The sequence below is a fragment of the Aptenodytes forsteri genome, unplaced genomic scaffold (genome assembly GCF_000699145.1).
Source record: "Aptenodytes forsteri isolate BGI_AS27 unplaced genomic scaffold, ASM69914v1 Scaffold256, whole genome shotgun sequence".
Lineage (NCBI taxonomy): Eukaryota > Metazoa > Chordata > Aves > Sphenisciformes > Spheniscidae > Aptenodytes > Aptenodytes forsteri.
In genome coordinates, this window is record NW_008795021.1 from 2,588,250 (window position 1) to 2,610,222 (window position 21,973).

The 21,973-nt window shown below is 36.6% G+C and overlaps 1 protein-coding gene across 4 annotated transcripts in view; it reads right to left on the minus strand.

The window, feature by feature from the left end:
* RIMS1 (regulating synaptic membrane exocytosis 1) overlaps window positions 1-21,973 on the minus strand; it is a 207,631-nt gene that overhangs the window by 84,993 nt on the left and 100,665 nt on the right. For 2 of the 4 annotated variants that reach the window (XM_019471125.1, XM_019471126.1), the window contains 2 exons: window positions 19,008-19,120; window positions 3,497-3,609 (listed from right to left, as the gene is read on the minus strand). In XM_019471125.1, the coding sequence (XP_019326670.1) occupies window positions 3,497-3,609; window positions 19,008-19,120 (226 nt within the window). The remainder of the gene's footprint in view (window positions 1-3,496; window positions 3,610-19,007; window positions 19,121-21,973) is intronic. The other 2 variants (XM_019471127.1, XM_019471128.1) reach the window with 1 other exon arrangement.

Genomic DNA, 21,973 nt, shown 5'->3' on the forward strand with positions numbered 1-21,973 from the left:
TGCTCAGGGACTGGCTGGGCATCGGTCAGCAGGTGGTGAGCAATTGCATTGTGCATCACTTGCTTTGTATATTCTTTTATTATTATTACTACTACTATTTTATTTCAATTATTAAGCTGTTCTTATCTCAACCCACGGGTTTTCTCACTTTTACCCTTCCGATCCTCTCCCCCATCCCACTGTGGGGGGGGAGTGAGCAAGCAGCTGTGTGGTGCTCAGTTGCTGGCTGAGGTTAAACCACGACAAAGGTTTAGAGAATTTTATGTGTAATAAACCAAGCATATTTGCAAATGCTAAAGTAGTGGAAGAATCAAATCCACGTGAGCTGATTGCTCTGAAAAGCAGAAGGGAATATTTTCTCAATGTGCAGCACAGCATAATTTCTCTAATAAATATATATACTTATTTTCTGAAGCAGTGGGCAAACACTGCTACTTGGGAAAGAAAGAAGCATTTCTCTTAAAGAGGGACAAACTCTGCTTGCAACTGCCATTTCTTTAATAGCTATTTAATATTTCTTTCTCACTATTCCAAAATGCCTATTAGAGCACTGAACATCTTTTCTTTTTTATTTAAAGTAAGTCTTGCTCCTGCAGCTTTCAAAGACTTTTCACAGGTTTTGGCAGCAGAAATTAGGAATAGCCTGAAGTCCTTGTAAGTCTCAGTCATCAGCTTTACTGCACCACCCCATATGACTTACTATATTTTCATTAGAGCTGTCTAAATCTTCATCTGTCTGGTTTATTTTCTTGACTCTTTCACCATCTTCTGAGGGTAACAAAAGACAGTAGCACAAGGTTTGCTTTAGTAACATTTTTAAAGTGATGACTATCACCATAGTGATATGAAGCAAACAGCTACATCACTGAATATAGTACAGAGTGTTAGAATGTGCTAATTAAATTTGTTCTCAGCACTTAAAAATTTATTATAGGTTGGACCATCCTATCTAGGACTACACCATTATCATGTAGAAAATACATGAAAAGTTAAAGGTTTTTTGATTTAAAGTTCAGTATAAGTCATTAATTCTCCTTACTACTGTTTTAGCATGGAAAGGAGCCGATGTCTTTCAGAACACCAGGTACCCCAAAAATATTTTTCTTGTAACAATGGACAGAGAATTTGCTTCCTTAAAGTTTACCTTTTTAAAAAATTCTGAATAAACAATACTTCAACAGAGTTCTTTCCATCCAGCACTCATCATGCTGTGATTTCAATTTTGATTTCATTTCCACATATAGTTAAAAACTAAAGATGATACTAGAAAACTTTAGGTACTAGAGGATAGGGGAAATTGGTAACAGTGCAGATTGATGTTTTCCAACAACTATTTCACCATACGTGGGATTTACATTAGCACAATAAGAAAAATATATTGAGGATCAAAAATAATGCTTATGATAACTATTAAAGAGAGTCAGGATAAAAAATATGTTTCATAATGAAAAAAATACGAACATTTGAATCAATCTGTAAGCACAGTTAATTGAAATCAGAAAACTGGCCTTTGACTATGTACAAAGGTATATGTTTGGTCATCCTGGCCAGATCGCACATTACTCCTGCAAACTTTATCAAATGCATTTTTACTATTTTTTTACCACATTACCACATTAACTGGTTGGGAAGTACCACAGAGACACACTGCATCTCACCCTCTTGTCCTGAGTTGACCTCTTGTGAAGGTAACGGCAAACCCAATATCAAATGAGGGGTTCTAATTATTATACAAATTCTGGCTTCTGACAGATGATCTCACTGGAAATTTCCATCCCAATTGTGGGTTTTTTTTTAATAGCACTGATATCCCACAATTTGGCAATTGAGGACCTAAAGCCCTGTTTCTCTTATTTCTCTTCCCTTTAAGAACTATTTCATTTAAGTTCTATGTTCACAGTGGGGTGGTCTCAAAAAAGAAACATCCTTATTAAAGTTGTCTTCATATTTAACTTTACAGTTAAGAGTTACAAGAGCTTGAACAAATCTTTCAAATCTGTTAGATACTACAAGTTAGACGCCCAATTGCCTATTTACCCATTCCTAAGTAAATTTCGGATTTTGTTTCTGCTGAGTACCTTGGTTATCCGTTATTTTAACCTGTGCCTTCGGGAGCATGCAGCAGTTCTGCAAAACACAGGGAAGTGACCCTGGAGGGGCAGGGGCAGAATGCCCGGTGCCTGCGCTACCGCAATAAATGCCAGGAGCGTTCTGATGTCCGCAGCTGTTGAGAGCTTGACAATGTTTGTTGTTTTCTGTATGGCACTGGTTCACAAATGGAAAGTGCATCTCTCTTAAAACGTAGAAGTAAAAACACAAGCATTTAGTTCTTACCGATGTGAAGAAAGTCTTTGAAATGTGGCTCTTGAAGCATGAAAGTCTAAATTAATAAAAGCTCTGATTTTCTTCCAACTACTGTTATTCTGAGACCTTATTTTTAACGCACACAGTTGCTGTGTGTCTTTGAATTTTTTACGGTGGACTTTTACATTCATACTGCCATCCTGTGGTCACTGGTTGAAAGCACGTAACTCTCAATGGCACCGGAAGACGAGAATTGCAGGAACGCTTCCCACACAACTGAGTTACCGCTGGTTTTGTCCCTGCCCTTTACTTTGCCTACACCAACACAGTGCCGTACCTCTGAAAGGAAACACAGAATCTAACTAAACTTTTCCCCTCATGACTTCTGCAAACGTTCCCCCTCCGTTAGGTGTCACAAGGCAAAACATCTTTAGCAGAAAGTTCAGCTCCAGCCCCTCACAGCTTGATTTGTAAGAGGCGGTGCAGATGTGTGAGACATTTTCAGCAGTTTGCTCAGAAGCCTATACAGTTTTAAACTTACAAGGTTGTGGGATATCATTTTAGCATTATCAAGAAAAAAAAAAGGTCCCTCTTTAACTTCATTAATGTAACTTCATGTACATAACTATCAGAGGAAATCTTTACCCTTTTATTAAAAAAGGAGATCAAAGTAATCAGTATGTATTTCAAGAAAGGAAATACTTTATCTGTGACATTATTAGGATGCAAAAAAATTATACAAATGTGAGAACAGCTGCATGGGATTGGATCTAATTCTGCCTAGCTCTCTACATGTCAGACAACAGCAAAGGCCTAGAGAAGAACAAGGGAGTAGGGCCAACGTACAATGATACTTCCATGGCCCACTTTTCCAGCCTCCAGGGATTTACAGGCCAGGGACTTCCTAAGCCAGAGGTGACAGGACTTTGTTTAACAGCTGTTGAAGGATCTTTCTTCCCTGAATTAGTTTTGATGTGTTCTGCTTTTTGCAGATTCATTTTAGGTGACATCAAAGACTAAGTCTAATGCACATCAGATGGGGGTAAAAATGATGTTAAAAAGCTATTACTCAAAGACATTTCTGTCAGGCTTTATAACACAGTGTGCTTGCGGGTTATATAGTATTTTAAATAAACAGGTTTATGCCTTCAATTTTCAAGCCAAAGTATCAGTTCAATACTACTGACTTTACCTTGGTATATTGCTCACGCTCATGTTCTTGGCTAGAACCAGACCCTGATGTCTGATTATAACGGTGCACTTTCATTTTCATCTGTCTCGTTCGCTCCTCCACTACTAAGCTTGCTGCAAAAACACACAATGAAAATCAATTAAAAATAGCGAAAACCTTTTGGAAAAACAAACGGTTTAGCAAGAATTTTAACTTATTTCCATCTCAACGAAACAAAGAAATGTACAAACATGTAGAACAAGCAGGGTGTAAACACAGAACAAAGGAACACTAATGTCAAGAAATCAACCACTTCCATTGCGAGAGTCTTTACCTGAAAATGGGCAGACATCCCAATTTCCTATATATAACCAGGCTGGTTCAACAGATATGAAAAGAGTGAAAGAATTTAGGTGATAGGCTGAATTATAAACCTGTTAAGTATTCTGGATGCAGGGGACATAAATCCATGATCATCTAACCATGTATTTGCTTAAATGTAGAAAATATTACAGTAACATTCTAAGAATTAATGCATTAAACAGGTTATTAAAATTTATTTTTTAAGTAATTAACTCCTACTACTATCTTAAAACATAACTGCTTACCATAGCTAAAGATTATTTGAGGAATAATTTCTCTATTCAATCAGTCATAGTAAAAAATACAGTAATTTGCTAGTAATTTTTTTTAACAAAAAATCCTTTAAAAGCACTACTTTGCTCTCTAATGTTCACTTCTATTTCAAAGAAATTATTTGTTCTTGTGTTTTCAATTTCCCTATGAAAATGTTTTTTTAAAAAAAGAAATCTAATCTTAAACCTTCAAGAAGTTGTGGTGCTATAAAGAGCATCTTCTTCAATTTGAACAAGTTATGGCAATTAATATTGGCTGTGCTTGCCAGAGGAAGATGACCTTGCACTAACGGAAAGAGTGGTGTGAAAGCCCCTGGGCTAAGGCTTCCTTAAAATAAGTTAACCTTTGTGGTAACAGATAATTTTCAGAGGGAACTATATAATCTGCCATTCTTAAACTTGGTAGCACTATAAATGCAAAGGAATACCAATAAAACCAATACGTTGAAAACTGGCACTTTTTAACAGTTCTAGAACTAGACCCAAATATTCATCAATCACTATTCTAAATCACAGGAGTACTCACTATGTTCACTGTGTTTTAACAGGTTATAACATACAGGTTATATCCCAGAACAACTTCTTTTAGCTGGAATTTTTTGTGTGGTCACAAATTCAAGACTGGCATTCTATTTGGGAAAACCTCTGCAAAATCTTCTGCTTTTGGGTCAGCCATGGATTTATATGACTCTTCCAAAACCATTAGTTTTAAAAGTCAAGATTTTTGTAAACAGCCCCTCCTCAGATCAGTGACAGGAGAGAGACACCAATTTAAAAGCTGCATGAAATCAATCACAAAACACGGAGAATTTTAAATTAGGGGAAAATAAGTATGCTAAGAAGTTGTTTACAGATCTGTATTGTGAATTAAGAGATACCAATGTTATCATATCTGGGTTTTATGCTGCTAGTTAACTGTGGGATTCCTTACACATCTACTTTTTGTTTGTGCTTTGCAAGCACAAAGATACAAAAAGAAAGCGGTACACTCAGGGTTGGATACTTTAAACTTGTGCTGTTGCACAAATTGCGATTGTGCATCCGTAACGTGTTCGTGGAAATCATGGAATGTCTGTGCGCTGGTTGGGTATGAAGAAATATACAAAGACATCACTGTGAAAAATATGTTGTTTTCATGTCCTCCTTCCACATTTCTTATTTAAAACAGGAAAATTAAATACAGCAAATGACATTAAAGTTCTGCTATAGCTACAAATTTAAGGCAAGGAATAAAGTTATCATCGTAATCTTCAATCTCCCACACGCAGAGGGTCCAATCTAGGAAATTCTGCACATGCAGAATGTCACACTGGGCCCAGCGATTATTCCAGATGACTAATTATGTCGGTAAATGTGTACCTTAATTGCAATGAGTCCAGTTCCACCATCAGATATGCAGGCACAGCTCCAATTACTTCAATGGAAGTTGCATGGAGGTATCTGAAGGCAAAATTGAGCACTTTAGGTGAAATTTTTAAAGATGGCCTCTTATTTTACGGACAGATATGAAAGGATTAAGATATATCAATTAGTGACTGAAGTCAAAAACTCAGATATCTTAATCCTATCATACATGCATGAAATAGACTGAGGATATAAAATCAGAGGGAAATTTGAGACCCCTTTAAAAATTTAGCCCTATATGTGTATGGTGCACAGATCACAGTTACTCTAAAAAATAACCCTTTCACTGTGTGACTTTTAGGTGTTTCACCCTGTCAACTGTAGGTTATACTAAATAATTTACATGAAAGAATGTTACTCTGTATTACGACACCTGAGAAAGAATATTCTATTATGTAACGAGATGCTATTTCAGTGACTACACGTGAAAACTACTGCAGTCAAAGCTGGGTAAACATTCAACCCTAACTCAGTAATGCTTGATTTTTGTTATGTTTAAATCCTTAACCTTAACCCCATGCTTATGTTCTGTTTTGCATCATTAGATATCATTATATAAAATAACATGAGAACAATTAATGAGGACTGTGAAGTAAAGCTAAATTCTCTAGTGGAGAAATTTAGTTTTGTGCATGGAGTAAAATCTATTTAGCTCACCAATTAGCTGGTAATGTATTTCTAAGCAAGCAACTGTGCGAAATGTAAGTCTGCTCTAGAAAACACAACTGTGTTCCTTTCAGGTTTGTTTACCATGCACATCTGAACATATGTTGTATCTAGCTCAATTCTGTGATGGCAAATTTTATCTGCCTGATAAGTAGCCTGATATACTCTTTACATGTTAATCACAAGAAGCAGAAAAAAATCTAACACAGGAGCAAAAGCACATTAGCAGAAGCTGTAACAACCATAGGTAACACCACCATACGATCACATTACTTTCTCGGAACACAGTTGGTTACCACAGGTAACGAAAATTTGACATAAACAATACTTCAAGAACTTAACCTGTCTCTCAGAAAAATATGGTTCTACCTTCTTTTAGGGCATCAGTATTTACAGAGTGCCTTTCCTGGAGCTCTTGAGAGGTAGGACTACACAGCAATTTACATATCGAAGCACTGTAATCCCAAGACCTCTAAATTCTACAGAGGCCCTAGAATTCAAAATATGGAGATTTACCACAAACATCTAAAATTAGTGGTAGAACTACCATCAATATCAGTTGTGCCAATGTGTTACTCTCTTTGGTGTCACAAGTCACACTTGAAAGAGCGATCACTCTCATCTCTTCAAGAGCTGCTGATTCAGATGTGAGTTCAATCAGTATAAGAAGTAATTGAAAGAAGAGAACTCAGTAAGCAGACTGCTTAGATAAGGAGTGCAAGTTTAGAGCTAAAGCTTTTACTACAATGGGTTTTCTTACGTAAACCATGTGAAGGTTGTACAACAATGATGTACATAAACAATCAAGCCATGCAGGAGAGAAAAGACAGACATACGAATGGAATCAAAATGTTATACTTCAACTCCATTACCATATTTATTATCTGGTCTGACTCCTGTAATCCCAAGTGTACTGGGTCTGGCTGGGATGGAGGTAATTTTCTTCACAGCAGCCCGTATGGTGCTGAGTTTTGGACTTGTGACTAAAACAGTGTTGATAACACACTGATGTTTTAGCAATTGCTGAACAGTGCCTGCACAGCACCAAGACCTTCTCTGTTTCTCATGCTGCCTGCCCCCCAGCAAATAGGCTGGAGACTCGGAGAGGAAACAGCTGGGACAGCTGACCCCAAATGACCAAAGGGATGGTCCATACCATATAGCATCATCCTCAGCAATAGAATTGGGGGTAGTCTTTCTAAGGTAGCTGTTGCTCAGAGACTGGCTGAGCATTGGCCTGCTGGTGGGAGGTGGTGAGTGATTGCTTTTGTATCACTTGGTAGTGAGTTTGTTGGTTGGTTGGGGTTTTTTCATTTTTTCTCTTCACTTATTAAACTGTTTTTATCCTGGCCCACAAGATTTACTCACTTCTGCTTTTCCAATTCTCTCCCCCATCTCACTGTGGAGGGTAGCGTGAGTGCATGGATGGCGGGTGCTTAGTTGTTGGCTTGGGTCAACCCACCATACCAAGCTACCAAGAATTAACTGCCCAGTGTGGTCTTCCATCAAACAAAAGTTCCTTTAGCTCTTGCTCAGTTTATTACTCAGTTCACTGCTAAGTCCCATCTGGCTTCCACTGTGAATGATATTCAAAGGAAGAAGACATAGTTTACAAAGATTAAGACCGTCTCCTATCCCATAGGCTAGCAGGTCCATCAGCTCCTCCTGGGTCTCCTCCTCACATGTCATTCAAGAAACATCCTTGTGAAGACTGTGCACCCTGTACTGTAATTCATAACAGATCTTACAGGATTCTAAATATGCTATATGCTGGAAGTACAACTAAACATCTGGATTTCCAATCTTTGTAGAGGTGATCATGGTATTAGTAAAAGAACATATGCACATAATGGAATAGGGTTTTTTATTCATAAAGTCATTAAAAAACTTGCTTGTATTTCTTGTGATAAAAGAAGTTTTGATTAATTTAAAGGCACTTTTTGGAAAATGTTTCCATCATAAGGAATGTGATTTTCTTACTTTATTGACAGCCTATATAATACATGCTCTCCTTCGATTGTCTAAAATATGCAAATCCGTAATATGTTACTTAAAGGAGTTAGGGAATAAACTAAAGAAAACAGCTACAGCTCTCTCATTTTCAGCCTGAAACCTACCCTCAGAGAAAATTATGACAGGCCAACAGTTGTTTTTTCTTAAAGGAGATGGCCATTTCTTAATTCTTCTAAGAAATTATCTCTTTACTAAGAATTTTTATACTCATTTTAATATGTCAGCACTATGGTAAGGTTTATAGAGTTATATCTGATTGCATTAACTAGTTGATAATCCTCATCTTTATTTCTATCCTCAGAGAACTAGTATGGGCACATTTCGACCCCTGTCTGCTGTTTAACTGATAGAGAGGTTAGACCTGGCTAGAATCCAGACTGTGAATCTAGCAATACATGAAATCTGACTTTAAAATAAATTCAACCTGCATTGGTATCAACAACAGACCAATCCTATGAAAAACACTGAGAGCTACAAAAGCTGCACTGACAGTAGTGACCAGTGCAAAAGAAAATGAAGTAATTTTGAGGTTTTAAGTCCCTTATTTAAGGTTTTAAAGAGGTGCTAAACTATATGTTATTTGCAAAATTTCTTAAATGGCATGATGCTATAAACATCTATCTATTAAGCTCATAGCATAATGCATGAAACATATGTGGGCTCATTTAAATAAGGATTGTACCACATGCAGCAATACTGAACTAGCAAGGAACAGCGAAAATGCTGTAGCTGCCTTTCTAGCACTAGTTTTTAGTTCCTGAGCTTACCTATTTAGATATCCACCTCTTTCACATTATAACAATCATCAAAGAGACTCTACATTCTGTAGACTTTGGAAAGCTTTGAAACTTGACAATAAATAACATCTAAAAAGAACCCACTCATACATTTGGAAAAAAGGATTAGAGTTGTTTTAGCACTGAAACTACCTCCTGTGTAGTAATGTGACCATCTTGGATTCTTGACCATCACCAAATTCGAAGAAAAAACAGCTTCCACCCAAAACTGAACTGCTGTACATGCTACACATGTATCTCCAGAAAAATGTCACTCTCTGAAGTGGAGACTTGTTGCTATCTAGCAAATAATAAAGCAAGAAAGGAGAAAGGAAATTTTGGCAAGGTACATGAAAATAAGCCTTTATGCTTACAAAAGGAACAACAAATGCTTAAATGCCATGAAGAAATAAGGAGTTTTAGGACATTAAAAGAAAAACATGGAAACTGGAAGATATTCAATTTATCTAAAGGAAGACTATCATTCAAAGCATACTGTTGGTAAAAAAGATTTAGGGAGAAGTCATGAGAATTATACACAGTCCAGGACATGGTCTTGCAGAAACAGATTTAAGAAATGATTAAAAAGAAGGCAAATATGGCTTGATTGTGGGAAGTTTTCTAACAGTAGAAGGCTCTTCAAGTTAGCAGACACAGGTGTAATAATGCTGAGTAGCTATGAAGAAGTTCGATAACGTCAGATAAATATGTAAGTACTAAGACGTATGTTTAAAGTCAGGTGGTTAAACACAGGAACAATTTTCCATCACTTGCAGTCATTAAGTGAAAATACCTTTCTAAAAGGACATTCTTGCTCAAACCCAGGTATGGGCTTAATGCCAAGAACAACTGGTGCCGTTACCTGGTCTGTGATCAAAACTGATCACAGTTGGTCTTTTCTAGACTACAGAAAACCTATGGATGCCTTAGGACTGACTATACCATTTTCTGTGATGTCTGCAACAAACACAGAATTTGCTCTTTAGGCTGTTTATATTTCTGTTCAAGATGGTGAAGACAGAAAGGAGGTGTAGGCAAACAGTACAATTTGGAAATCCTTGAAGTCTTACCTGCACTATTAATTGCTGGAGTAAGCTACAGAACAAGAAGAAATCAGCATAAAAATTTCAGATGGCTTGTAACCCTTACCAGCAGATATCACACATCATTTATGATGCAAACTTTAAGGGAAAAAGTCTGAAAGTCTAAAATGATTAAAACATTTGCTTACACAAGGAAGCTTCTGAAAAATAAGTTGAAATGAAAATTTATTTCGTAAAAACTATTTTACAGTAACAGTGTTTCTGGGGCACAAACAGCAGGTTCTGGCAGGGCAACAGGGAACTGCACTTATCCCAGAAGCCAACAGAGATCTGACCTATTCTTCAGTCTAAGTCTTCATACTAAGAAGAAAAGTTGAACAATGACAAACAGCTACAGCTACAATGCAGTCTAGAGGTATGTACACTTAGCCTTTCTACGCTGCAAAAGCCAGAAGCTTCATCTCTCTGTGTCGCTTAGATGCTCTCTGGATAGGAATCAGGGGAAAAAAACAGTTTCTGGATTGAGGAAGTGAGAGGTGGAAGCTGGAGAAGAAACTACGCAGAACCAATGTCCAGCACAAAGGCAGGGGAATAAAGCAGCGATGAGATTTGGATGGGAGAATCCACCAGTGCAGTGGGCAAGGGAAATGAGAGGGCAGGGGAGCATTCACTGGAGAGCTGGCTGTGCTGCGCAGGGGAGAGAACTCACATTGGTGTTGGACCAGGATGAAGCATTTCAGAAATAATACAGAGTCTCCAGGTTATTTCTGTTCAGCCTTCGGGATTAGTTTTGCAATATGCACACGCAAAGTATCCCTGTGGTAGGTTTCATGACTTTAAAAATCCACAGCAAACTCTACTTCGAAATTTAAAAAACACACAAAATTTTGAAATCATGAGCAGATGAATGTTTTGAAATATAAGGTCAGTAACACTGACAAATCAATTTGTTGCTAAGATAAAGAAGTTGTTTCCACTTCTCTGCATATACGACTTCAAAAGGTACTTATCAGCAACATGCAGATAGTGAGGGAGATGATCTCTGAAGCCTGCTCTGCAACCCTGGTCCCTGTACCTGACTAGAACGTGCTGTGGCTCCTTTAAGCTTGTGTGCATGGGTTTCCTTTCCATGGGAGCCGATACCGCTCTGGGCCTCCTCCCAAATCAGAATTGAGGCATGACCAAAGCACATACTCAGCCTGTCAAGCTGGGAAATGAGCTTGGATCCCCCAGTACACACAGAAGCATGGTGACCACCTTGAGTTTAATAACTCACTCCAGAAGGAAGATAAGCCAATATAAGAATCTGAACTGGCTGATGCAACACTCAGTTCTTCCTCAAAGCGTTTCAAGGATGATCCAAATAGAAGCTTCTATTTAAAAGAAAACAACAAGAAAGCAAACATGTATTTCTAAAAATTTGAAAAAGGTAAACCACTGGTTTTGGCAGCAATCTGAGTCAGCATTTTAGTAACCTGCTGAAGACCTTATCACAACCCTTCCCATTGATTAAGTGGAACAGATGCTTAATTTCTTTGTTGTAGATTTATCTGGTCGGTGTTGTTCATATCTGTAGTATATGCTTTCCTTCATACCTATGTCTCTTGTTACATAATATACTGTAAACCCCCCCCCATCCCCATCTCCCATTCACCTACTATCTATTCTTTTTATCTCTTATTCTGCACTGGGGAAAGTCAGAGGTGACAGCGGGCTACTAGTGTAAGTCAGCTCAACTTAAGTTATTTATGGTCCCCCAGAACTGCCAGCACTCCACTTCTTCCCGCTCCTCTTCTTTTGCCCAATTCTTTTCTCTGCCTCCAGGCTGCATCTGCATTCAGCTCCCTTGAGCCAGGGGAATCTGTGCACATAGAGATCCCACCACCTTCTACACACTCCCAAATCTTGGGTCAGATCCATCCAAATCTTGTGGAAACAAGCTCTTTTACAAACCTGTTACAGGCATGGTCTAGTTTGTCTGCATAAAGTCAATTGTTTTAAAAAAAGAAACATCCACGGCAGTCCAAATCACAGGGCAAGGTTTGTGAACTTGAAAGAGGCATAAACAACAAACTGGCATGACTGATTTGTATTGTTCTGTTTGAGAGAAATATAAATACTGAAGAAAGCAAAAATCACCAAAATAATTTGTAAGATCAACCATTCTTAGCACTTTCTTAAGACATTTCATAGCACATTCTTAACACTGCAAAATAACCTGTAATTGCTAATACCTAAATTAAATACTATTTACCTAAATTAAATACTATTTCTTTTTCACCTTTTTTTTTTTTTTAACATTATCATGAAACATACTCCTGAGTATTGGCGTGGGTGTTGGAGTTCGTAGCTAGTGGAACAGCTGCTGTATTTTTACCTAAGCAAGTATGAATGCATCAGTGGGATTCACGCCTTCAGAAAGACATTCTGATTCAAGTTCAACTCACAATTTGGCTTTGACCCATCAAAGTCTGTATTCAGACTAGAATTTCCCAAGATCTCCAGGACTCAGGACTAAAGGTCAGAAAAGGTTAATCTGTGCTATTGATGTTTATGCAGCATTGTATTTTGCTGTTAACATTAAAAAGGATTTTTTCATTTTTTCTCTCCAAGCTTCATTCTGATTTTGAGATAACTCCTACTTTCAACAAAAAGAAAAAAAAAAAAAAAGGACTTCTCTGCAACTTTGCCTCGATAAGGACATGACAGACTACACTTTTCACTTTGTGGGACAGCCTTAGACACCTGTTGTTTGAGCTCACTGATTCACTGGTATCAGGACAGACATGGAGAATTCATAGGAGTTCAAATTCATAGGAGGTCAGCGCTGTATGTCTGCCTCCAGAAACCTGCCCTGCAATATGACTAACTTTCTGAGTGTCAAGAGCTTGTCATGCAAATAAAACACAGCTCATTCTTCAGAATCTCTCTGCATACGAAGGATAGTTTCTGGCCATCATCCCCTTCAATTATTCCTACGCCTAGACCTATGAAACATCCTTCACAGATGCCAAGAGCCATGGCTCCATCATTAGAAGCAGATGTTGTGCAAAGCTCAAGAAGAGCTTACGTAAAATCATAGTCTTTGAGTGAACTTTAAGTCAATCGAGCAGCTTCTGAGCCCTGTAAAATACCATGACTACTCCTGTTAAATCCAGTATATTGAATTTCAATCGGAAAATTAGAAATCACAAGAGAAACCATTTTCAGATTCTAAAGAGGGGCATCAGATAGCATATAGATATTTGAGAAACAACCTTCTCGCCTGTTAAACACTGTTAACTAAAATACTATATACTGACATGGAATATATTGAGGGAAAAGCCAGTATTAACAGTTGCCAAACATTTGTAAAAAATTACATAAATATTTACCTTTTGTGGAAGAGTTAAAAGTCTCTTGCTCTTCAATGAATTAAATGCACGGAATGATGGAAACAGAAAAAGAAATCAGCAAATTTAAAGTTAGATAAAGAAATGTGTTACATGTGACAATGGCATGTACAGTAGGCAGTACTCCAGCATATGTAAAAGTAATGTAGAAAATTAAAATGATAAACCATGACAAATAATAAAGACTTTTTCTTTAAAATTAACAGGAACAATGAAGTTACTGAGATCCAGATTGTGGACTCTTTAAGTATTCTGCTCGAGCCGTATTGCCGTATCCAAATTTATGAATGACATAAAAATCTTAAAATTGCTTTAAGTGTCACTCTCACTCCTGAACCACATAGCCCTGTTTTAGATTCTGAAGCCTTTTCAGCATAATAAGTGTACAAATTTATTTTCTATTAACTGAAATCTTTACTACTCAATAACCACTGGACTATTGAAAATCGGTCTTTAAGGAAAACATAAAAGATTATGAGGCTTAAACTCATTTGCAAGAGTTAGCAATGCTGAGAAAAAATACTCTCCAGCGTGAGTAAAGATTCCACAAGCTGCCTCAAAATATGCAGTGCCACCTAATAATTTCAAAATAAAACCAGAAATATGAAGACAAAACAAACAACGCTAAAAGACAAAAATCTAAACTTGAAACTACTTATTTGTTTTCTTTTGCCACTCAAGTTTTATACTGATGGATCTGAAAAAAGGTTTTAACTGAAAGGGTTTGATCTTTTACCATTACTCAAGCCATACTCTCACTGCAATGACATTTCAATGATCAAGTACATATACACAGAACAGTTTTAATTAGCTATTCATTTTTTTTTAGGATCTTAAGTTGGTTAAATATAAAAAGATATTTGCGACTCAAATGTATTATTTGACAACATACTGATTTTCTGTACGAAATTCTGATTCTTATTTGTTAAAAGGAAACATTGGACATCACAAAACTTCATTGCTCTATGATGTGACTACCATTAAAGACTTGTACAGATATTATACACATGAATTTTATACAAGTAATCCCCATTCAGTACCAGTAGTCTTCAGCGTAGTTTTCCCTCATGAAACAGCAGCACACACGCACGCATGCACCTCACCCTGCATACAAGCTATGTACAAAGCTTATGCAGCTTTTTCTAACATGAGCTAAGATACAGGAATACTCAATGCTGGTCGCAGTTTTGCTGTTCTAAAGGTCACTGCATAAGGCCTATTGCCGTAGACAGATGCCACTGGAAACACATACAACCACACTAGTTCAGTTATGTTTACAGATGCTCTTTACATGTAAACAGGCTGCTGATAATCACAAACCTTACTCTCATTACAGGACTTGTGAAACATGAAACCATGCTGTGAAGAGCCAAATGGAAGCAGATACAGGGAGAAAGACCTGTTTTGCATGAATTAGCTCTTAAAGATCGTTTCTATACTACAATCATTGCACATTCATCTTGCTGGTTCATAAATTTCAATAGTACATAATACGTTTTCTCTTATTCACTTGCTAGATTTCCTAATATTATCCCTAATATTATCTACTGCAGCTAAAAAGGAGTGTAGAAAAATGCTACAGATCTTCAGATTGTATTCATTTCCTTGATCGATACAATGATTAACCATTATATGAAAGTGTAGAGACCCACCCTCAAATCCTATTCAAGCAAGAATTCCTGTGATGTTTGATAGTTGCAATGACAGAGGACGGACTGAGTAAAGATCGCAGAAACATGCTTTATACGAAAGTATAATTTAAAAACCATACAACTACATAACAAAGTTGTTATAGAAACAGTTGAAAAACAAAGTCAAAGCAGAATCCCCACCCCTCTTAATGATATGCACAGTTCCACTCAAACATGATGCAAATAAAAAAACCACTGATGCAAATCTCTTACAGCTCGGCACAGGATGACATATTGAGAACACAGCATTGTCCTTACCATGGCTTAGAATTTCACTGCTTTAGTCACTGAGCCAAAACATCTTCACATTATTAGGTCCTTTTATAAAATTATCAGTTAAAACAAAGAAATAAAAAATGCTTCTTAAGTAGCATAAGTTAGGGTAATGACTACTAATTTGTGACTTTTTGAAAACACGCATGGACACACCTATACCAGACTAACTTTCAATACTCAAGCATCTCAAGACCTTTAGTTGCAATAACATCCCAGTGTGTCTTGCACTCTAGGAAATACTGCTGACAGGGTCGCAAAGGAAAGAAATACAGCCATGTCTTCCTTCAATATCACTGGGATTAAAATAAAAATCACATTGCCTAAAAATTACAGAAGCCTACAAACTTAAATGTAACCACTTTAAAAAGTCTGCATGTACTGGAGTTGCTAAAAATATTATTTAGTTAGAACTGTTCCAAGTGAAAATAACTACCTCCCTCCCCACTCCAAAACTAGGCAAAGCTGCTATCCCCTTTAGAACATAATCACCAAGAAGACTTTTTTTTTTTTTGCTAGCATGCATAATTATGCTGTTTTGAGGTTTTAGTCCTTAAATTGGACTTTTTCCTCTACATTTAAGATTTTTTTCTCTGTTCCTGATCAGTAGTACCAACCCCATTTCTGTAATGGAATAGGGACCACTCTTTTGGTCTTCTCTATAAGAATTACTTCTATGAGATTTTTTTTTTTAATTAATAAAGTGTGTCTACTAATAAGGACCTTTTAAAACTGCCTTATTTTCTCACAAGTTGACTTTTTATGATTCTCAAACTGCCGACCAGAGCAGTAACTAAGACAACATCATCTAGTAGAGACAAGGAAACGACCATTTTTTTAGTTCTGAACTTGACAATGACAAAATGGAATGCTTGAGATGCAATGTCAGTCCTAGAAGAAGCCTTATTAGCATGGATATGATAATTTACAATTGAGAGCTAAAGGTTAAAGACTGAGAGTAAAAACCTCATCTAAGATTAAGTGTTAAAATATCACTCTGTTTCTCGAGATGAAAACCACTACCAGTCTCTTGCTCCTTCATTAACTCTCATGTGTTCCATAATGAGAGCCTTGAAGAGTAATAAAATTACTTTATTGGATTCTTCTATGCCTCCTGAATATGCAAACAGCAAATAAAAAATCCACTCTTGAGGAATACAGACATTCAATCTTTTTACAGCAATTACTGTGATTTGTAAAACAGACATAGATTCATAGATGTATGTATTTAGGTGTGTATTCAACCCTCCTGACACAACAGAATTTGTATAGAGTGTAAAGAAGTACTTTACTATAAAAATGATACCTTATGGTATATCATACAGAGTTTCCCTGAAACACAGGATGTCAATACTGACCACCAAGAAGTAGCTTTATTTATAAATGAAGAAAATGCAAAGACTTTTGAAATGCTCCCTATAACATTTATATATTGCACTAGACTTTGACATCTTCTATATCCATGCTGACTGTGAATTTAAATCATTAAGGACACAATTCAGTTCCAAGTACAGTTAATGGAAATCTTTTACAGACCTCAGTATGCTTTGGATTCAATCTTACATTAGGGTCAGATCACTTCTAGTCACTCCATTTGACCCTGATACGCATTTGAAAAGGATTAAAGAGGTGAAACTGATATTAAAATTTGATACTGTAAATCAGAGCAAATGCTATGGTCTTATAGCCTCACTGAATTTAATTTCTTACAGTAGTATAAAGTTTATACGTACTATCATATTTATTTCAGAAGATACTGACAAAACCATTTAAAAATATTTTATAAAATCTATTCATTTTAGTACTTCTCTGCAAATATATTCTCAGCTTGAACAAAGTGTTAAACATGGGTAAAATCAGAAAACCTCCCCTCCAAAAGGACAAGCCAGTCACTTAGACAAAACCAAAGTACTATGTAGAGAAGGAAATCTCTTTAGCCTTTGTTTCCATGTACTGTAATACAGCCATATTGACATAGGCAGTATGATATATAACAACAAAGTAAATGACATGTCGCATCCTACTTGTACATTTTATACATAAGACGCAAGCATATCAACCACAAGTGTAAATGAGAGCTCAGTGAAACAGCTTTACTTTACAGATGTTCACGGTATCAACAACTTTCTAAACCTAGAGTAGCTTTAGCCTTCTGCTCAACTTTCATTTTTTCTTTCCTCTTCTGTATACATCCCATTTCTACTCATTTTCATGTTAAGTTCTACATTCATTTCCAATGTCTTTAACAAAACATAAACTAGTATTTTATTCTCAACACACCAGTTATCAAGAACAGCAGAAAGATGATAGATGAATATCCAAAGGGAAGCCAACTTAAAATAAATTAAAAGCTGATTCATCGTTATATATTGCACCAAGTTCTGAAATTGCAGAAGAAACATGAAAGAAATTTGAAATTCATTACTTATTACATTTCCCTAAAAAGCTCCCAACTTACTAATATGCAGAAATAGAAGCTGTAAATGTAGTTTGTAACTAGTTTATAATCCGGACAGTCCTAGATTCACTACAAAGCAAAATGAGAGGACTCGACTGTAAAGTTCAAAATGAATAAAACTCACTTGTATTAGTATATTAATCATTCAAAATAAACACATGTATAAAACAAGAATACATTTTCATATGTGTTAATTGAAGGTGTAGTATGCCATCACAGCTAAAGCCATTAAATTAATGTAAGCTGATTGCATGCTAATATAAGCCATCATACAAAAAAACCCTATGGTAATCTATCATGATAAGGTCATGGTCAGCAACATTACCTACTAAAGAAAGCAGTCTGCCAACAGTTCTGTAAAGCACTACAATATTTCATCATTAGAAGCATTTCTTTAATTTCCACGTAGAAGAAAACCTTGTGGTACATGGCAATCTCAGTTGTTGCTTGTAGTCAATGAGAAAACAGGCTTTTTAAATGCAGAAGAAAACCTGAATGTGCAAATATCCATTGTGCCATTTCATTTTACCATAATAGCTCATACTTTGTGTGCAGTATGTTGCTAGAAAAGGAAACAGCAATATTCATACTTATTTGATATTAGTATGTAAAAAACATTTTCCACAACCACTAGGTCTACATTGTCTTTTTCAGAAAAGAGCAGCACTCTTTGCCTGATCAGTTTATTCTTAAGAAAGAGCTGATGACCTGTGCTTTTACATTTCTCATGGTGACTATTTTCATTCTTTAATCACTAAACTATGAACTCCAGAAGAAAACCAGATTTGTGATATTTATTATTAATCTATTTTAACAATGCACAACAATTAATATAAACCATAAAATGAAAAAGACTGTCAGAATGTTGTCAAAATCTTTGCCCCTGATTTCTTTAGCTGAATACAAAGTAGATATTTGTTGAAAACTACCACGACTCTAATAGAAATTTTAAAGCAGACAAACATAAAAGGGTACTAGAAAATTAAGGCAATTAAACCATGTGTAATAATCCACCGGTCAAACTCTACTGGATTTCTGAGACTACAAATATGCTTTCATTCTCTTCTATTGCTTTATTGGTACAATTGTAGCATTGAACACGTAGGTATGAAAGTAGACTTTAAGTAAAAAAAGGTAAGAAATCAAAGAGTTTGAGCTATCATAAGCTCATTATTTGATACCTTGCTCTATACTGCCACTTCTTACTGGAACTTGCGGTAGCTGTCTTCCCCTGCGACTGCTGAAGGATGTGTCTGCAGGAGGAGACTGTGTGGGACTTCCTTGTTGATGTATTCTGCAAATGAAATGAAGATAAAAGTCAAATAACCCAAATGAAGAGAATTTTTATATTCTGAACTTTAAACACATATTAAGTTGCATATACTGAAGATGGGTTTGAAGAAGTTTGCATTTGGTGTGTGCCATATGCACATACTCAGGTCTGGATACCTAGTAAATTTACAAGGCCTTATGTTTAATTTCTCTAACTACCTTCAACTAAGGAGAAATGTTTTCCTTTGTTTTGTTGTTTTGGTTTTTTTTAATAAAGTACTACTCAAAAACCACTGAACAAAAAGCAGTTTTCTAAGAACTATTTATGATTATGACTCACAATTTATGTATGTTCTCCTGCACTGGTATAAGGGCAATAGAAAATGCCACCTCTGTATTTTATTAACTTTTGTATTCCCTTTGTGCTGATGCAGTAATTGCAGAAGGCCACAGAGAACTGGACAGCAAGTATCTATTCCCGTGGGATAACGTGTTGTTTTTCCCTGAACTCAAAGAAGGAAAAAGACCTTTAACCTTGTTATTGAGGGGGTGCGTGTGTGTGCACGCGCAAAGAATGTACAAGATTTTTAATATTCTTACCTAAGTAAATATCCTAAACCCCTTTGGCGGAATTCTAGCTAGCACTATTTCAGAGCACCTTGGCTACTTGATTTCTTATACATAGATACAGCATCTGAGTGTAACACATCAAACACCTTTGGAACGCTGGTAAGTTTGCATTTAAAATAAATAGGGCCACCTCTAATAACTAGGGAAAAAATTTAAGAAAGTAAAACAAAGATGAGAAGAAGCAGACCACTGAGAGGGAGAGCTTACTATTAAATGCCCTTACCAGTTACAGTAACATCACACTCACTATAGTGGATAAGCACTGTTTATCAACTACACTAAGGTTGCACGTAGATAATTTGCAATTTTAAGTTACACATCTAAGCAAGTTCAAAATACTGTTGGTTTCCACACTACATAGATCAACTGACTTTCTGTTAGCCTATAAGATCAGTTAGTTGCGTGAACAGCACGTGGTTTCCTGCACAGTGTTTAAGAAAAATACTTTGATAATTTTCATATGGATACAGAACAAAACACAACAATGGAAGGACAAAACACAGCCGATTTTTCACTCTTACATTGCATAACTATTTAAGTTCAACAGCAAGAAGTTCCATCTGGATGGTGAAGATAGGTGGCATAAAGGATATGGGAGAAGTGTAAATACCATGAAGAGAGGATAATCTACAGTGCCAGAATGAGTGAACGCGCCATGTATGCTCAGGAAAGTACAACACCACACTGACACCTGGGAGGCAGAACATGAAAGCTGTGCTGTACACATAATAGCAACCTTGTCAGAAGTGGAGAAGGTGGCGCCGACCCTCCGGGCGCTAGGTGATGTACAGAGCATAAGGGTCTGATACTAGAGTGCTCACTCGACCTTGAGCGAGTGTGATGTTTTCCCCTAATGACTGGCTGTTCAGTCGTTCGTGGGGTTGGAAGTCCCCTTCTAGAAAGACATGGTAGCAGACCCCTAAAACATCAGGGCCAAAAAGAAACTGTTCAGTTGTTAGCTCCAGGCACACCTTCCCATGCCCCCCTCCACCAAAGAACATTGCAAATCCTGGCTGCAGGACCAGGGTTGACGTTTCAGATCAAAGTTATTAATTCTGAATGCAAATCCATTTTCAAAATGATGAACTGCAGAACACTCGCCACTGCAGATACACATGACCCTAATTGTGGAACTGTTGAACTGCACTGCTTATAGCGGACAGTTGGCCAAAACGCTAGCTGCATCTTAAACACAGCAAACACAAGCTAACAACACGTATGACATAGGTACTAGCACAGAGTAGGCTATGCATACCTAGTTTTACCACAAAGCATTTCTGTTTCTAAAACATACCTTTTATCTTTATTAACAATATTAACTGGATTTCAATTAGTGTCCTAAAAAAGGACAATATGTAAGCACGTATATGTAATTCTCTTGGTTTCCTTAGGAGTTTCAAATAAGGACTTTTATTTAAGTATCTTTCTGCTGTAAGCCCTAAAACAGAAATACAGTTCTGAAGGAACTCAAATGAAAATATAATTAAAATATGCAGTAAAATGATTAATCGTGTTAGTATAATAAAGCATAGTTATTAGTAGTTTAATAATTGTATACACTGCAAGTATAAGATAACCTGAAACATTTCCATTTTGGAGAGTGACAAAGTATTCTAACTGTGCCTTTTTACTCTTCCTTGGTTTCCCAACAGTGCAGCATTTTGTAAATGATACTACTGTATCGGCTGTTCAGAAATTTCAATTTCCTGTGACATCATTTCATTGTGGGGTTTTTGGTTTGTTTGGGTTTTTTTAAATTTCTGCAGACTTATGAAGTCTCCCTTCACACACCCAGCACAACTCTCCCACAAGATACAGCCGAAGTAACCAAGGGACTGTCTAGTTCATATGACTATCATACACTGAAAAGTCATCTTAAAAAAAAAGTATATATGAGGTAACATGCAGATGCCTACCAAGGATAACAATCAGGTTTCGTTTCAAAGCCATTTCATCAGTAACAGTTTATGTGGAAGTCCAGCCACAATGCAATAAAACCAAGATTCTGTTGCCCTTGCTATACTTTCCCTCTTAAACACTAACGCTTCTTTAGCTTAACTCCGGCCTTGCCCTGGTGATAACTGTAACATTCTTTCAGAGACTGATTCCCCCAATTCTAAGAGATGCTTACGATAATGAAGATGAGCTGAGTTCTGAAAATGCCTGTTTCTCCATGCTGACTGTAAAAGTAATCCATGCCAACTATTGCATGCAATCAGCTTTTAAGTATCTGGTTTATCAGATG